The sequence below is a fragment of the Chelonia mydas genome, chromosome 2, assembly GCF_015237465.2.
Source record: "Chelonia mydas isolate rCheMyd1 chromosome 2, rCheMyd1.pri.v2, whole genome shotgun sequence".
Classification (NCBI taxonomy): domain Eukaryota; kingdom Metazoa; phylum Chordata; order Testudines; family Cheloniidae; genus Chelonia; species Chelonia mydas.
This window is the reverse complement of record NC_057850.1, coordinates 226,479,309-226,498,307: the sequence shown is the minus strand read 5'-3', so window position 1 is coordinate 226,498,307 and position 18,999 is coordinate 226,479,309. Positions and strand designations below refer to the sequence as shown.

At 44.0% G+C, this 18,999-nt stretch overlaps 1 protein-coding gene across 6 annotated transcripts in view; it reads right to left on the bottom strand.

The window, feature by feature from the left end:
* The window catches only part of ARMC3 (armadillo repeat containing 3), a 116,564-nt gene that overhangs the window by 28,479 nt on the left and 69,086 nt on the right, over positions 1-18,999 (bottom strand). For 4 of the 6 annotated variants that reach the window (XM_043541321.1, XM_043541319.1, XM_043541320.1 and 1 more), the window contains exons 12-13: positions 7,658-7,907; positions 6,312-6,448 (exon numbers count right to left, since the gene is read on the bottom strand). The exons of the other annotated variants lie outside the window; for them this stretch is intronic. In XM_043541321.1, coding sequence (XP_043397256.1) covers positions 6,312-6,448; positions 7,658-7,907 — 387 coding nt within the window. The remainder of the gene's footprint in view (positions 1-6,311; positions 6,449-7,657; positions 7,908-18,999) is intronic. 6 annotated transcript variants of the gene reach the window in all.

Genomic DNA, 18,999 nt, shown 5'->3' with positions numbered 1-18,999 from the left:
GGAGATGACAATGGCTAGTGATCATACTGCACAGTCTGCTGCCAGCAAGATGTATAAAGATAGATGAAGTGGCTCAAAACAAGAAATAGACCAGATTTGTTTTGTATTCATTTTGTCCTCCCTCCCTCTGTGAAATCAACGGCCTGCTAAACCCAGTTTTGAGTTCTATCCTTGAGGGGGCCATTCTGTTTCTCACACAGCCATCCCCTTTGTTGATTTTAATTCCCTGTAAGCCAACCCTGTAAGCCATGTTGTCAGTCGCCCTTCCCTCCGCCAGAGCAACGGCATACAATGGTTTCGCGCCCTTTTCTCATGATTGCCCGAGCAGGAGTAGATGCCATAGCACAGCAAGCATGGAACCCGTTCAGCTCACCACAGCAGTTATGACCATTGTAAACACCTCGCGCATTATCGTGCAGTGTATGCAGAACCAGCACCTGAAAAACCAGGCGAGGAGGCAACGGCAGCGCGGTGATGAGGACATGAACACACTTTTCTCTAAAACCGCGTTCCCCCACAATTTGGAGATCATGGTGTTAATGGGGCAGGCTCATGCTGTGGAACGCCAATTCTGGGCCCGGGAAACAAGCACAGAGTGGTGGGACCGAATAGTGTTGCAAGTCTGGGATGATTCCCAGTGGCTCCAAAACTTTCACATGCCTAAGGTCACTTTCATGGAACTTTGTGACTTGCTTTCCCCCGCCCTGAAGCGCAAGAATACCAAGATGAGAGCCGCCCTTACAGCTCACAAGCGAGTGGCAATAGCCCTGTGGAAGCTTACAACGCCAGACAGCTACCGGTCAGTCGGTAATCAGTTTGGAGTGGGCAAATCTACTGTGGGGGTTGCTGTGATGCAAGCAGCCAACGCAATCATTGAGCTGCTGCTATCAAAGGTAGTGACTCCGGGAAATATACAGGTCATACTGGATGGCTTTGCTGCAATGGGATTCCCTAACTGTGGTGGGGCTATAGATGGAACGCATATCCCTATCTTGCGACCGGACCACCAGGGCAGCCAGTACATAAACCGCAAGGGGTACTTTTCAATGGTGCTGCAAGCACTGGTGGATCACAAGGGACATTTCACCAACATCAATGTGGGATGGCCGGGAAACGTTCATGATGCTCGCGTCTTCAGTAACTCTGGTCTGTTTAAATGGCTGCAGGAAGGGATTTACTTCCCAGACCAGAAAATAACTGTTAGGGATATTGAAATGCCTATAGTTATCCTTGGGGACCCAGCCTACCCCTTAATGCCCTGGCTCATGAAGCCGTACACAGACAGGCACCCTGGACAGTAGTCAGGAGCTGTTCAACTATAGACTGAGCAAGCGCAGAATGGTGGAAGAGTGTGCATTTGGACGTTTAAAGGGTCACTGGCACAGTTTACTGACTCGTTCAGCGAAACCAATATTCCCATTGTTATTGCTGCTTGTTGTGTGCTCCACAATCTCTGTGAGAGTAAGGGGGGACGTTTATGGTGGGGTGGGAGGTTGATGTAAATCGCCTGGCTGCTGAATACGCGCAGCCAGACACCAGGGCAGTTAGAAGAGCACAGCAGGAAGTGGTGCACATCAGAGAAGTTCTGAAAACCAGTTTCATGACTGGCCAGGGTATTGTGTGACACTTCTGTTTGTTCCTCCTTGATGAAAACCCACCCCCTTGGTTGACTCTAATCCCCTGTAAGCCACCCTGCAAAGGAAGTAAAGTCACTATCATTTAAAAAACATGTATTCTTTATTAATTGATTATAAAAATAGGGAGATAACTCACAAGGTAGCCCAGGTGAGGTGTAGGAGGAGGGTAGGAGGGAAGGAAAAGGCCACTGTAAAACTTGTTGAATGCCAGCCTTCTGTTGCTTGGGCTGTCCACTGGGGTGGAGTGGTTGGGTGCTCGGAGCCTCCCACCCCTGCGTTCTTGGGCATCTGGATGAGGAGGCTATGGAACTTGGGGAGGACGGAGGGTGGTTAAGCAGGGCTGCAGCAGCAGTCTGTGATCCTGCTTCTGTTCATGAACCTCCACCAGACGCCGAAGCATGTCTGTTTGATCCCTCAGTAGCCCCAGCATTTCCTCATGCCTCCTCTGATCTTCCTGCCGCCACCTCTCCTCACGTTCATCGGTCACCGTCCTGTACTTTGCTATTGTGTCCCTCCACACAGCTCTGTCAGTGCTGGACGACTGCATGAGCTCAGAGAACATTTCATTGCGCGTGCGTTTTTTTGGCTGCCTTATCTGAGATAGCCTTTGGGACGGAGGAGGGAGGCTTGAAACATTTGCAGCTGCTGGAGGAAAAAAAGGGAGTGAAGTATTTAAAAAGATACATTTTACAGAACAATGGCTATACTCTTTCCCGGTAAACAACACTATTCACATTACAAAGCACATGTGATTTTGGTACAAGGTTGCATTTTGCATCTTATATTGAGTGCCTGCGGCTCTGGTGCTAGAGATCACACACACAGGGCTGGGCAACAGAATTCGGCTTGCAGGCGGCCATGGTAAGCCATAGTCTTTTGGCTTCTGCAACCTTCATAACAGCAGCCCCCTCCTTTCCCATACCAAGCAAAGCCCGTTGAGATGGCCATTTAGTGCTGCAGTTTTCCTGTTAACGTGCAGCAGCAGAAACCAAACTAACCCCCTCCCCCCATCCAATTCTCTGGGATGATCGCTTTTCCCCTCCCCGCACCGCCTGGCTGGTATCAGGGAAGATACCTGCTAGCCAAACACGACCAGCTCAGCACCAGTGGCCCCCCCACCGCGTGGCTAACTGCGGGGAGGATTTCTTTTCAGCCACAGGCAAACAGCCCAGTAGGAACGGGCACCTCTGAATGTCCCCTTAATCAAATTCCCCTATTTCAACCAGGTGACCATGAACGATATCACTCTCCTGAGGATAACACAGAGAGATAAAGAACGGATGTTGCTTGAATGCCAGCAAACACTGGGACCATACGCTGCCAGGCTTTGTCATGCAGTGATACCAGATTACTTGCTACTAGCATGGCGTGGTAAAGTGTCCTACCATGGAGGACGGAATAAGGCTGCTCTCCCCAAAACCTTCTGCAAAGGGTTTTAGAGTACCTCCGGGAGAGCTTCATGGAGATGTCCCTGGAGGATTTCCGCTCCATCCCCAGACACGTTAACAGACTTTTCCAGTAGCAGTACTGGCCACGAATGCATCCCAAGACCTCAGGGCTACTTAATCATTAAAAGACGCTTGCTTTTATAACATGTATTATATTTTAAAAGGTACACTCACCAGAGGTCCCTTCTCTGGCTTTGTTGGGTTGGGAGGGTATTTCAGTCAGGGTGATAAAAAGATCCTGGCTGTCGGGGAGAACGGTATGCTGTGTGCTCTGCCCAAGCTCGTCCTCCTCATCTGCAAAATCCTCACCCATGGCGGAGAGTACCCCGTCATCGGAGCCCACGGACAGGGGTGGGGGAGTGGTGGCGGCCCCCCCTAGCATTGCATGCAGCTCAGCATAGAAGCGGCATGTCTGGGGCTCTGTCCCGGAACATCCATTTGATTCTTTGGTTTTCTGGTATGCTTGTCTGAGCCCCTTAAGTTTCACGCGGCACTGTGTTGCGTCTCTGATGTAGCCTCTGTCCCTCATGGCCTCTGAGATTTTTTGAAATGTTTTGGCATTTCATCTTTTGGAACGTAGTTCTGATAGCACGGATTCCTCTCCCCATACAGCGATCAGATCCAGTACCTCCCGTTCGGTCCATGCTGGAGCACTTTTTTGATTCTGGGACTGCATGGTCACCTGTGCTGATGAGCTCGCCTGGCCAAACAGGAAATGAGATTCAAAAGTTCCCGGGGCTTTTCCTATACACCTGGCCAGTGCATCCGAGTTCAGAGTGCTGTCCAGAGCGGTCACAATGGTGCACTGTGGGATAGCTCTCGGAGGCCAATACCTTTGAATTGCATCCACACTAACCCTAATTCGAAATGGCGATGTCGTTTTCAGCGCTAATCCCCTCGTTGGGGAGGAGTACAGAAATCGGTTTTAAGAGCCCTTTATGACGAAAAATGGCTTCGTTGTGTGGACGGGTGCAGGGTTAATTCAGATTTAACACTGCTAAATCCAACATAAACTCGTAATGTAGACCAGGCCTCAGTACCTGGAAGCAAAATTCAGCCTTTGTGTAATCTGTGCAAATCCATTCTTTACAGATGACTTGTGACCACCGAAATGAGATGGAAAATGGTCAGCGTGCTGATGGGGAAAGTCTTGTGCTGAATCTCACCAATTGTGCAATAAAGGATTTTTGAAATTTTATGCTGTGTGAAAGAGGAGTTTCTCTGTTTCTACCACAGAGTCTGCTATGTTTTATCAGCAGATTTGACCTAAGCAGCATACCACCTGACCAATCCAGGCTGGTTTTGCACAGTGTCTGGTACAAGTGACAACCACTGAAGAAATTTCAAGTGTCTTTGCAGAGAAAAATCAAACATATTCAAACTGAACTGCCTGCTTTTGTGGGTGCAGGATGATATCTAGTAGGTACAAACGTCTCAGGTTAAATTTAGGCCTGTGATGCTCACTGAGGTACTAGAAGTACTGGGAATTCTTCAAGCCACAACCTGTGCTTCAGACCTATGTCCTTCCTGCCTGGTGAACACCAGGGAAGAACTGGATACATTGTTGATTGAGATGATCAATGCCTCCCTTAGGAAAGGCAGGTTGCTGGCTTTTATATGGAAAGCTGTTGTCCACCATTACTTGTTAATGGCACTTGAGCTGACAAGCTGTCCAACTACTGTCCAGTAATCTTCCATTTTTTGTAAAAATTATCATGAAGGTCACAGAAAGACAGCTCTCTGAGTAATTAGACACTTCATATTGCCATGGCCTTTACCAATCTGTGCACAGGCTTTCAATATTGTTGACCATGAGTTGTTGTTCACTCACCTGTTGTTCACTCACCTAGCAGGAGTAAACACAGCTGCTCTTCAGTAGCTTCATTCCCTCGTATCAGGGAGGTTCAAGGTGTTAACTGTGGGAAATTGTTTTTCTGCCCCATTGATTTTCTGATGGGGAATTCTTGCCCCACTTTCCTCTTCAATGTGGATATATTAGAAGGTTTAAGGAGGTGTGGGCTACAGTATTGTATACTGATGACACTCAGTTTAATGCGCCTGATCCAAAGCCTATTTGGTCAATGGAAGTATTTTCATTGACTTCAGTGGGCTTTGGATAAGGCCTTATATGTCTATTTCATCTGACCCAGTCAGTACTATCAACTTCCTTACCAAGCATTTGGCTGAGAATGGGACGAAGATGAGGGCTAACTGGCTGATACTCAGTCCAAGTAAGACAGAAGCAATTCTGCTGGTAATACGGGACATGTAGTAGGAAGATATAACAAAAACAATATCTGCCCTTCATTCATTGCCAGAATTGGAAGTCTGGGATTACTGCAGCTGCTATTAGAAGAATATATACCTGAAGTGATCAGAACAGTATTTTTCATCTATGTCCATCAGGCGATTGCAACCATTTAAATGCAACCTTATTGCTGTGATCTGTACCATTGTCCCTTTGAGATTAAATTTACCCTGATACACTCTATGTGGGGTTACACCTTAAATCAACCTGGAACTGCAGCTCATGCAGAATGTTGTATCTCATTGGTTAGGTGGAGTTTCTCATCAGAAGCACATTACAGTAGTGTTCCATGTGAGAGGCAATGGCTGCCTGTTGGTTTCTGGGTGGAGTTTTAGGGTTTGGTTTTCATCATTTGGTTTGTAGTTGGGGTGGGTATTTTTCCCTTCCTAGGTCTGGGGAGACTGTTACATTTATTTTGTTGGTATTTGCTTGATTGTATTTTATATAGGACAAAGGCACTCAGAACCCTGGATAGGCACTTTTTTTGTACGCATCTCAATATATAAAAATTCTGTTGACCTCAATGGGATTGCACTTCCTCACATCTGGGCTGAATCTGGCCCATAGTGCTAATCTCAATTGTATATGGCCTTTACATGGTGGCCCCTAAATTTTGTTTCTATAAGTTCACCTTTAATGTTAAACATAGTTTTGTTAAGTTCCATCATAGTAACAATACTGAGAATGCTTCTGTAAATTCAGGCAGGCAGGCCCCATTTCAAGCTATTTTCTTCTAGTATAGTTGACATGTAGAATCTATAACTTTCCTTCTGAAATAAATGTTACATTGTGAAACTAATTTAGTTTTAAGAAATGCACAATTAACTTTGGTATAAAATCAAAAATATACAAACAACAGCTTTGTTAGCATCTTCATCCAAACCATGCCCGCTAAGCGCTGATACTACTTCTACTCACCCTAGCCTGCAAAGTTCAACTGCTGTTAGTTCATCGCTTGCACAAACCATAACAGCCCAACAGGCATTTCTTCTGACTTCATCATTCTTAGAATGTAGCAGTTTAACGAGTGGTTCAAGTCCACTTGCATTTCTTAACTAAAAACAGATATAAAGACATTGCTCATGTAGAGTTACATTCAACCCACTCTGGAAGGTCTGTGCAAACCCCTCTGAAACTCTCAAGTCCTGAAGAGAAGCTATGCAGGTGGATGGAATGGACTGGCAGAATGTCCACATACAAGCTTTCTGCATCTATTGCACGCTCCAAATAGAAAAAGAAGCTTAAGGGTGGGCTGGAAAAATACACATACCCATTCTATTGGCAGTGTCTTTGTCAATTATTAGATTACATTCTAAAAATTGTACAAAATGTACATCCCAAGGTTGCCATGGAGAGCTGTAAAACATTCTCAGAGTTCTGATGCCTCCTGGCAACTAATTTACATCACAATATATATGAATTTGTGTTGCCTTGTATGTATGCCATAGTCTCATTAACACCCTTTCTCCTGGGGTGCTCCAGTACTTTTTCCAAATACTCATGGAAATATCAGTCATTCCAGTTTTCAGGGATAAATATGTTCTCAGTATGTAGATACAGATAAATGGATAAGCCCATGCCCCATATTTCCTGACCTGACCAGCTGTCTTGACCCTTGAGAAGGTTTTCTATTTATGGGGTGTGTATGTGCAAGAAGAGTCAAAACACAGCCATTGATAAATAAGTAGGCACAGGTTCACTTACTGGGTTCCATTGACCAAAGGATTAATGGTCTTCTCCATGAATTATGTTTACAAGAGTCATGTCCAACTCTCCTAATAGAGGGTTAATCACTGTGCCACAAGGGCCTGAAGGTGTATAGTAAAAGAACAATAAGGGAAGCTTCTAAGCTTCAAAAAGGTCCTTTTGGGGGGATAAATTAATTTTAAATGTTTCTGAATGTTGGTGGTCAAGTTTCATAGGGCGTGAAAGCTCACTGAAATCATTGGAGCTTCACCAGAGATGAACTTGGCCCATTCAGTTTATGTATATCTACAGCAATGAAATGAAGATTACAGAGGGTCCTCTATATTTCAGTTTTTCCAGGTGCTCATGCCAAACTGAACTAAGTTTATCTGAATGAGAATTTATCTATTAAGGAGACACAAGTTGATTTACTTTATATAAAATAAAGGATTTTTTTCAGACACACATATTAAATTATGTTGGTCCCAGAGTCAGCAAAACACAAACATCAGTTTTATTTTAAAAAAGTAAATATAATAAATATCCACAGAGCAGATAAAAGGTAACGTAAGACTTACCTCAGTTCTTGCATCAGCGTCACAACCAAGGGCAGCCACAGTGAGTGCTGCTTTGCTTTGTACCAGGCTGTTGGTAGACTGTAGTGGTTCTACAATTGCATTCATAACACCACGACTCTGGATGCTGAAACGTAATGGCTCTTGCGTGGCCATATTTGTTAGTACTGTAGCTGCATTAGCAACAGTCCCATCTCTCTTAGCACTCAGGACATTTATTAATGGCTCGATTCCTTCAGCTTCAGCAACAGCACTAGTTAAATTGGGAAGGGGGGAAATCATTACTTTAAAGCCAAATATATATTTTTTAAACTTAAGGTATTTACAAACCAAATCAATATTTTAGCTCAAAAAGTACGTGAATAAAATGTTAGAAAACACAACAGTGATTGTCTGTACAACTCTGAATTACAGTATATAAATGCACCTAACCTGAAAAATACTCTGATACCAGTAATACATTTCCTTCATTGGGTGGAGTTGAGGAAGGCACAGCGTGAACAGATGACAAAGAGCCAGACACTCCTGAGTTCTAATGACAGCTCAGACATGGATTCCTTCTGAGGCCTAGAGCAAAAGACTTATGGCCTGATTTTTAAAGATGCTGAACATCTGCAACTCCATTTCCAGTCAAGGAGATCTGCAGATGCTCAGCACCTCTGAAAAATCAAGTCCTTAACCCTCTAGATCTGTAAAATGCGGACTATAGTGCATAAAGCAATAACTGATATATTTTTTCTGGTAGACTTCCCTGGATGGCATTAAGCCAACACAGCAGCTCTCTTCCATCCCCTCTCAGTGCCCATTGTATGTTGGGGGCAGGTGGGAAACATGGTCAAAACAGGCTGAGCTCCAGAAATCTCCAGCAGGTGAAGGGACCCTTGGGAGGCCATTGCAGCGGAGACATACTTTAAAATGTAGCAGCTCAAAACTACATTGTGAGCCAACTCAATCATCATCTGCCCCAGAGATGGGGGAACTGAGAGGGAATGGAAGAGGGGTGCTGTGCTGGCTTTATGCCACCAGGGAATCCCTGACACTGAGACATCTTAGGGTGTAGCACACAGAAAAAGTGATAACCACTGAACCATGGAACAGGTGAACATGGTTGAACCATGTGCAGATTGAGAGCACCTCATTGTGCTCTCTCTTACACCAATTTTACACTAATGTAACCCTGTGGATGTCAATGGCATTGCTCCTGATTGATACTAGCGTAAATGAGATCAGAATCAGGCACTAAGAGGGTAAAAGCAGCAGAAGAATCATCCAGACTTGAAAAATTTCTTGTTAATCATAAGTCTGCAATGGAAAGAAGGTTGGAAATACTAGAAAACCAGGTGAACACTCAGAATATTGACTTGTAGGATTCCTAAATAACTTTGAGCCTGAAGCCCAAGTTGTAAAAGAACTATCTAATCTTCTAGGAAGCCATGTCTAACAAAAGGACCTATGCGCTAACCATGAAATAAGGACAATATAGGGAATGCCATCATTATCATCTCCCTGTCTAACATCTGGGAGAAAAAAAATCCTGAAAGCAGCAGCTGACATTACCTATAAAGGTTCTAAAATCCTGATTTTTCCTGATCCGAGCCCTCAAGAGAGAAGTTGGATTGGATGGGACGGAAATGCAGTGATTCCCAGCAAAGCTCTGAGTTGCTCATGTTGAAAATGTGTACAGTTTCTGGGCTACCAACTCACCATAGCGCCCTTTTGGGAAAAATGTGTCTACTTCCCTAAGTGTCCTAGACAAAAAAAAAGAGGATTGATAGGACTATATCTTACTTCCTTCAAATACGTTGGGATGGTTATTCTTTCTATAGCTTCAGGTTTATTCCCCTTGTTCCCTGGGATCCCCACCCCCTGCTAAACTGTGGATTGATTTCTAATTTCTCCTGTCCTAATGTGCATTCTCCTTTTTTCTTATTGTTAATATCAATGTTACTGGTTCTTGCAGTAGTACACAGTAGTAGAAATCACTGTAAGAATTGAATTCTTTTTCTTATAAGTTTGTATATGCTGTTTGATCAAATGACTTGAGGCATATGCCCAATTTACTATTTTTTCTTAGTAATTTTACATTGGGATGATCTGTTTGTTAAACAAAAGTTGGCAATGCTGTTAACACAGGAAATATGCAGATGGCAATCTGAATTTTCCTTGTGCTTTCTTATTTTTAGATCTTTACTGCAGTACATATTCTTTCAAAACTGTCAACTCCCTATTACAGGATCTTATCTACATTGCTACTGCAACAGAAAAGTTTACAGGTTTCAGAGTAGCAGCCGTGTTAGTCTGTATTCACAAAAGAAAAGGAGTACTTGTGGCACCTTAGAGACTAACAAATTTATTTGAGCATAAGCTTTCGTGCATCCAATGAAGTGAGCTGTAGCTGACGAAAGCTTATGCTCAAATAAATTTGTTAGTCTCTGAGGTGCCACAAGTACTCCTTTTCTTTTTGAGAAAAGTTTACAGTTTTTTATTAGCTTCGGTAACTTGCTGTCAACATATTAATAACAGAAATCTGGATGTGCTACTCTCCTTTTAACCATAACAAGAATCCGGTGAATGGATCTTGTCAAAAATCCATACCAATCTCTCAGGTAGTTCTCCCAATTGTAAAACAATCATGTGCCCAAAATTATTAAGTAGACAAGAAGTATTCATGCCACACAAGTGAGTCAAGCTATTGATAAAACATATATGAGTACTGCAGATCTTTCCACTCTGCAATCTCATTCAGAACATAAGACCTCTAAGTTTCAATCCCAGATTCCACTTTTGTAAAAAGTTCTGAAGCTTGGTATCTTTGTTTTTGCTGCTTCCAAAATCTAATCAAGGCTAACATGGAGTAGACTGAAAAAAATTCCAGTAAAAATGACACCAACAGGCAACAGGAATTGAGTGTATGCAACATCTTGCAAGATCAGGCTTTAACAGGAGCTCGAACACTAAGGGGAAATATTGTATCCAACCCTGCATAAGTACATAAGTGTGGGTTTGCAGGAGAGGAGAAGGAGCCCACTAATTTGATTAGGGTGCTAGCATAGGATTTGTGAGACCTCAGCTTAATTCCTTACTTTTCCATAACCTTCCCATGTGACCTTGGGAAAGTTACTTAGGGTATGTCTACACTATAAGTGAAGATTGTAACTACTTATACAGCTTCCATTACTGTCGTATCTGAGTGCCTCCCAATTGTTAATGGATTTATTCTTCCAACACCCTATGAGGTAGGGGAGTACTATTATCCCCTTTTTGCAGATGGAGATCTGGGGCACAAGTGAAGGTGTGATTGTAGCACAATTAGGTTTACCCATGCTAACTTTAATCTAGCTCTAGCACAGGTAACAATAGTCATGTGGATACGTTGGCCCAGGCTAGCAACCTGAGTATGTATCCCAGCTCCCCAGTGGGCTTGTAGTTGTGCAGCTAGCGCGTACTACCATCTCTACACTACTATTGTTACTTGTGCTAGCTTTATTAAAACTAATACAATGCTACTTTAAAAAAATAATTGTAAGTCCTGAAAATTCAGAGGTAAGGATACAATTAAAAGAAAGGCAGAGTTAAGTAGAGCTGGTCAGGAATTTTTCGACTAATCTTCTTTTTGTCAAAAAATACCAATTCATCAAAACTGAAACTGTTTCCTGCCCCGCTCTAGAATTAAGGCCCTCAAATAATCTTAACTCTGCCCTGTAGTGATGCCATGCTATAAACATACAATTATGATTAATGCATTTTAGTGTTTGTGTTCCCAGATTAGATAAAACTGATTTTAAAGACACTTTTTTTTTTTTCATTTTCCCCCTCATGATATCACTTCAGCGGAGAGTAATGGTCTGACACTAAGTACTAAATTTCATAAAGGACCCATTTTCAAATGAATTTTAACACAAATAAAAAGACAGATTTACTTGAAAATTCTCAGCAATTCCTTCTGTACTCAAAGAGTAAGTGCTATAAATTTGGACAAGATACCGCTGTATTCTGCATACATAATGAAGAGGTTTGCTATTAGTTCAAAACTTAAAACAAACTTAACAATAAAACCATGGGCTACACTTCCATAATGAGAACAGGTTTTCCAAGATGCATGGAGGGAAGAAACACAATGCTTTGTGTGGATCTGATGAAAATTTGATTCATACTATTGGCATCCTGAGGGTGCAAAAGAAAGGATATGTCTACACAGTATTTTGGAGTACGTGAGAGCAAGCCTCCTATCCCGGCTTGACAGACTCAGGCTAGCAAGGCTCACACTTGTGCTCTAAAAATAGTTCTGTAGATAGAGCCTTGAAGTTGTGGCTTGGGCTGGAGCTCAGGCTCCAAAGCCTATGGAGTTGGGTGGGGCGGATCAAGCGATGATCACTTGTACCTAAATTACCATTAATTTTTATTTGATTAAAATCTGTAATCAGTTCTTTATCTGTTAGGACAAGGGTGTTATCTAACAAATTAGTTCATTATTTAATTATTTGTATTACCACAGGACCTGGGAGCCCTACTCATGGACCAGGACCCCATTATGCTAGGTGCTGTAGAAATACAGAACAAAAAGACAGTCCACGACCCAAACAGCTTACAATCTAGACTCAAGGAGTTTTTGCCTGGATTTCTCAATAGCCTGTTTCTTCTGTTATCTCTTCGGATATGTCTGAACAGCATTTTGGAGTGAATGGGAGCAAGCCTCACACCTGGGTCAACAAATTTGGGCTAGCAGGGCTCGCACTAGTGCTCTAAAAATAGCTATATAGACAGTACTTTGAAGTTGCGATTCGGCCTGGAGCTGTGAGGACGAATTCAATCAGAAAAATGTGAATGATAACTAGGAATCATTTAAGAACACCTTACTAAGCCCTGGTCTACACTATGGGGTTAGGTTGAATTTAGCCGCATTAGGTCGATTTTAAAATGAATGCGTCTACACAACCAACCCCGTTCCGTCGACCTAAAGGGCTCTTCAAATCGACTTCTGTACTCCTCCTCGGCGAGGGGAGTAGTGCTAAAAATCGACCTTGCTGGGACAAATTTGGGGTAGTGCAGACGCAATTCGACGGTATTGGCTTCCGGGAGCTATCCCAGAGTGCTCCAATGTGACCGTTCTGGACAGCACTTTGAACACCGATGCACTACCCAGGTACACAGTAAAAGCCCCAGGAAATTTTGAATTTCATTTCCTGTTTGGTCAGCGTGGAGAGCTCAGCAGCATAGGTACCATGCAGTCCCCCCAGAATCGCAAACGAACTCCAGCATGGACCAGTAGGGAGACACTGGATCTGATTGCTGTATGGAGAGAAGAATCTGTGCAGGCTAAACTCCGATCAAAAAGAAGAAATGCAAATATATATGGCAAAATTGCACAGGGCATGGTGGAGAGAGGCTACAACAGGGACACACAGCAGTGCCAGGTGAAAGTTAAGGATCTCTGGCAAGCCTACCAAAAGACAAAGGAGGCAAACGGTCGCTCCGGGTCAGAGCCCAATACATGCTGCTTCTATGATCAGCTACATGGCATACAAGAGGGGTACCCTACCACTACTCCACCACTGTCCGCAGACACCTGCAAGGGGGGAATCTCACGCAACAGGGAGGAGGATTTTGTGGATGAGGAAGAGGAGGAGGAGGAGAATGCGCAGCAGGCAAGCGGTGAATCCGTTCTCCCCGGCAGCCAGGACCTTTTCATCACCCTGGAGCCAATACCCTCCCAAGGTGGGATCCCCGACCCTGAAGCTGGAGAAGGCACCTCTGGTGAATGCACATTTGTAATGACAGTACAAGGTTTAAAAGCAATAGTGTTTAATGTTTGATTTGCCCTGAAGAATCTGGATGCATTCATGGCCAGTACAGCTACTGGAAAAGTCTGTTAATGTGTCTGGGGATGAAGCGGGAATCCTCCAGGGACATCTCCATGAAGCTCTCCTGGAGGTACTCTGAAAGCCTTTGCAGAAGGTTTCTGGAGAGGGTTGTCTTATTTCGTCCTCCATGGTAGGACACTTTACCATGCCAAGCCAGTAGCAAGTAGTCTGGAATCATTGCAGCACAAAGCATGGCAGCGAATGGTCCTGGGTTTTGGTCGCATTCAAGCAACATTCGGTCTTTATCTTTCTGTGTCAGGAGAGTGATATCATTCATGGTCACCTGGTTGAAATAGGGGAATTTTTGTAAGGAAACAGTAAAAGGACCCCGTTCATGCTGGGTTGTTTGCACTTGGCTAAAAGGGATCATCCCGGACAATAGCCACGTGGTGGGGGGAGAGGTGAAGGGATCATCCCAGAGAATAGCCATGTGGTGGGGTAGGGAGAGGTGTGTGCTGCACATCCACCCGAAAACCGCAGCCCCTGTGGTGAAACCCAACTGGCACTGCTTGCTATGGGAAAGGATGGCGCTGCAGTTTGAAACGATTCCCACATGTTATGAAGGCGGAAGAAGCCAACCCCACATACCAAAAGGCTTACCATGGCTGCCTGGAAACTGAATTCTGTTGCCCAGCAGTGTGTGATGTGTCACCATCCTGGCAGGCGCTCGATATAAAAGGCAAAATGCGACCTTGTACCTAAAGCACATGTGCTGTGTGCTGTGAATTGCATGATTCACTGTGAAAGAGTCTCCCCTTTGTTCTCAGAAATGTATCCTCTTAAATTTTACTCTCCCTTTTTATCTCCCCCCAGGTGCAGATGTTTCTATGCTCCCCCTATCATCTCCGTCCCTGAGGTTATCGCAGATTAGAAGGCGAAAAAAACACACTTGCGATGACATGTTTTCTGAGCTCATGCAGTCCTCCGTACTGATAGGGCACAGCTTAATGCATGGAGGCATTCAGTGGCAGAGGCCAGGAAAGCATTAAGTGAGCGTGAAGAGCAGAGGCAGGAGGCGATGCTGAGGCTAATGGGAGAGCAAATGGACATGATGAAGCGTCTGTTGGAGCTGCAGGAAAGCCAACAAGAGCACAGACCCCTGCTGCATCTGTTGTATAACTGCCTGCCCTCCTCCCCAAGTTCCATATCCTCCCCACCCAGATGCCCAAGTACACAGGGGGAGGCTCCGGGCACCCAGACACTCCACTCCACAGGATGGCCCAAGCAACAGAAGGCTGTCATTCAAATGGTTTTGATTTGTAGCGTGGCTACAATAAGCAATGTGGCCTTGTCTTTCCCTTCTCCCGCACCCCACCCCACCCGGGCTACCTTGTCAGTTATCTCACTTCTTTTTTAATTAATAAAGAAAAAATGCATGGTTTCAAAACAATAGTTACTATATTTCCTTTGCCAGCTGTGATCGAAAGTGGGAGGGTAGCTGGCTTACAGGGAATTAAAATCAACAAAGAGGGCGGGTTTGCAGCAAGGAGAAACACACACAGCTGTCACACCATAGCCTGGCCAGTCATGAAACTGGTTTTCAAAGCCTCTCTGATGTGCAGCACACCTAGCTGTGCTCTTCTAATGTTTGGCTGCTCCAAATCGGCCGCTAGGAGATTTGCCTAAACCTCCCACCCCTCCATAAACGTCTCCCCCTTACTCTCACAGATATTATGGAGCACACATCAAGCAGCAATAACAATGGGATTGTTGGTTGTGCTGAGGTCTAATCTTGTCAGCAAACAGCGCCAGCGAGCTTTTAAACATCCAAAGGCACATTCTACCACCATTCTGCACTTGCTCAGCCTATAGTTGAACAGCTCCTGACTACTGTCCAGGGTGCCTGTCTGTGTACGGCTTCATGAGCCATGGAAGCAAGGGGTAGGCCGGGTCCCCAAGGATAACTATTGGCATTTCAACTTCCCCAACAGTAATTTTCCAGTCTGGGAAGTACGTTCCAAACAGACCAGAGTTTCTGAAGATGCACGCGTCATGCACCTTTCCCGGCCATCCCACGCTGATGTCGGTGAAACGTCCCTTGTGATCCACCAGTGCTTGCAGCACCATTGAGAAGTATCCCATGCGGTTTACGTATTGGTTGGCAAAGTGGTCCAGTGCCAAGATAGGGATATGTGTTCCGTCTATTGCCCCACCACAGTTAGGGAACCCCACTGCAGCAAAGCCATCCAGTATGACCTGCACATTTCCCAGAGTCACTACCCTTGATAGCAGAACGTCACATGCATCTGACTAAGTGGGTATTCACCCACGAAAGCTCATGCTCCAATATGTCTGTTAGTCTATAAGGTGCCACAGGACTCTCTGCTGCTTTTACAGATCCAGACTAACAAGGCTACCCCTCTGATACTTGATGATTGATTGCATTGGCTACTTGGATCACAGCAGTCCCCACAGTAGACTTGCCCATTCCAAATTGATTCCTGAGTGACCCGTAGCAGTCAGGCGTTGCAAGCTTCCACAGGCTATCACCACTCACTTCTCAACTGTCAGGGCAGCTCTCATCTTGGTATTCCTGCGCTTCAGGGAGGGGGAAAGCAACTCACAAAGTTCAAGGAAAGTGGCCTTACGCATGCGAAAGTTTTGCAGCCATTGTGAATCATCCCATACCTGCAACACTATGCAGTCCCACCAGTCTGTGCTTGTTTGCCGGACCCAGAATCGGCATTCCACTGTATCAACCAGCCCCAATGCCACCATGATGTCCCAATTGCCACAGTCCATGCTTTCAGGAACGTCTGTGTCCATGTCCTCATCACAATCGTCCTCGTGCTGGCATCTCTTCACCCGGTTCTGCACATACTCCAGGATAATGTGCGAGGTGTTTACAATGCTCAACACAGCAGCGGTGAGCTGAACCGGCTCCATGCTTGCCGTGGTATGGTGTCTGCATGGGTAACCCAGGAAAAAAGGCGTGAAACGATTGTCTTCCGTTGCTTTCACGGAGGGAGGAAGGGAGGGAGAGGCGAATGATGACATGTACCCAAAACCACCCTTGACATTGTTTTTGCCCCATCAGGTATTGGGAGCTTAACCCAGAATTCCAATGGGCAGCAGAGACTGCAGGAACTGTGGGATAGCTACCCAGAGTGCACCGCTCTGTAAGTCGATGCTAGCCACGGTATTGAGGACACAAACTAGAACAATATAAAATTAACATGGCAAGCACGAAATTAAAAACTGGCTAAATTACAGGTCTCATAATGTAATTGTAAATGGGGAACTGTCATCAAGTGGGTGTGTTTTCAGTGGGATCCTGCAGGGACCGGTTCTTGGCCTTATGCTATTTAACATTTTTATCAATGACCTGGAAGAAAACATAAAATCATCACTGATAACGTTTTCACCTGACATAAAAATCGGGGGAGTGGTAAATAATGAAGAGGGCAAGTCACTGATTTAGAGTGATCAGGATCGCTTGGTAAAAAGGACACAAGCAAACAATATGTATTTTAATACAGTTAAATGTAAATGTATAAATCTAGAAACAAAGAACGTAGGCCACACTTACAGAATGGGGTACTCTATCCTGGGAAGCAGTGACTCCGAAAAAGATGTAGGAGTTGAGGTGGATAGTCAGCTGAACATGAGCTCCCAATGCTATACTGTGGCTAAAGAACTAATGAAATTCTGGGATGCATAAACAGGGACTCTTGAGTAGGAGTAGAATGGTTATTTTACCTCTGTATTTGGCACTGGTGTGATTACTGCTGGAATATTGTGTCCAGTTCTGGTGCCCACAGTCAAGAAGGATGTTGATAAATTGGAGAGGGTTCAGAGAAAAACCACAAGAATGGTTAAAGGATTAGAAAACATGCCCTATAGTGATAGGCTCAATGAGCTCAATCTATTTAGCTTAACAAAGAGAAAGTTAAGGGGTGACTTGAATAGTCTATAAGTATCTACCTGGGGAACAAATATTTAATAATGGGTTTTTCAATCTTGCAGAGAAAAGTATAGCACGGTCCAATGGCTGGAGGCTGAAGCTAAACAAATTTAAACTGGAAATAAGCTGTAAATTTTTGACAGTGAGAATCAACAAGGGTTGTGGTGGATTCTTCATCAATGACAATTTTTAAATCAAAATTGGATGTTTTCCTAAAACATATGCTCTAGGAATTATATCAGGGAAGTTCTATGGCCTGTGTTATTCAGGAGGTCAAACTAGATTATCATAATGGTCCCTTCTGGTCTTAGAATCTATGAATCACCACGGATTAGGAAAGGCATGAAATACAGAGCTATGAATCCTTTACACTTATTTTGAGAATAAGTGAATGAAGTGAATGCACAGGAGTTCTCCAAGCTTGAGGCTAGACAGTCCCTGGTGAGTATGTGTGAAAGGAAGGGTCCAAGGAGATGTTCTCCTCTCCTTCCCCTGAAGGGAAGGGTCAGGGACAATTGCAGCCCCAAGCATGACTGAGCAACTGCAATGCAACACATATCTCCCCAAACAGGACAGCAAGGAGGTGGCCTCATAGCCCTGCCTCCTGTGTCCAGGCCACCTTGCAGAGAAGGCCCAGAACAATGGGGCAAGTAGGTAGCACTGTTCAAAAGTATGGGTGGAGACTGTGCTTGCCCCTTGTGCACCAGTAAGCTTGGAGACAAATTGTGTCTCACAAAATCTGTCCCTGAACTACATCTGGGGGCGAAGCTCCACATCACTGGTTACACAGGGCACTCATGAGATAAATTATAAAGTAATTTTATTTTGTGCCACTTCCACCACTACCCTACATCTATTCTATTCTTTTCATAGGTTCTTATGCTGCACTCCATCAAGAGTGGGATTTCACTCAATTACAGCTCAGAAAAATCAAATACTATCTTCTCACACAGGGACACTGAACTCCTTATGGACTTCATTTTCAAAATGTTTGCAATTTGTGTGCAAAATTACCGTGATTGTGTGTGAGATGCTTAGCTGGCCATTTATGCATGCATATACCTAATTTTCGTGCATAATTGCCTAATTTTATGCATAATTTATGTGCATCTTATTACACAAACACATTTTTTAAAATTAGGCCTATATATGTCAAATCATATAACTTCATTTCCACACTAGGCATTTCAGATCCAGCTCAATTACATAATTTCTGATTCTAAAACAACTTTAAAGCCCAAGAAAACTCTGAAACCCTCACAAAGGATATTCTTTTTTCCTCCTTTTTAATGTTGTGCTTTGTTGAATCTTTATTTGTCTTGTCATATAATCAGAATAATGAATCACAGGAATATATATGCAATACATGTCTCTTATGGTTATCAAAATCTTCACCTTTGCTTTGACCTATAATAATTTCCAAAAGCAACTTATTGCTTAATATAAATTAGTTTACCATGTACAGTATCACTTAAATAGCTCTCATTGTTTTCAGTTATGTACAAGAGAGATTAATGCTGATTTATTTATTATGCGTGTACTGTGCTCTCTGATTGGGGCCACTATATGCTACCACAATG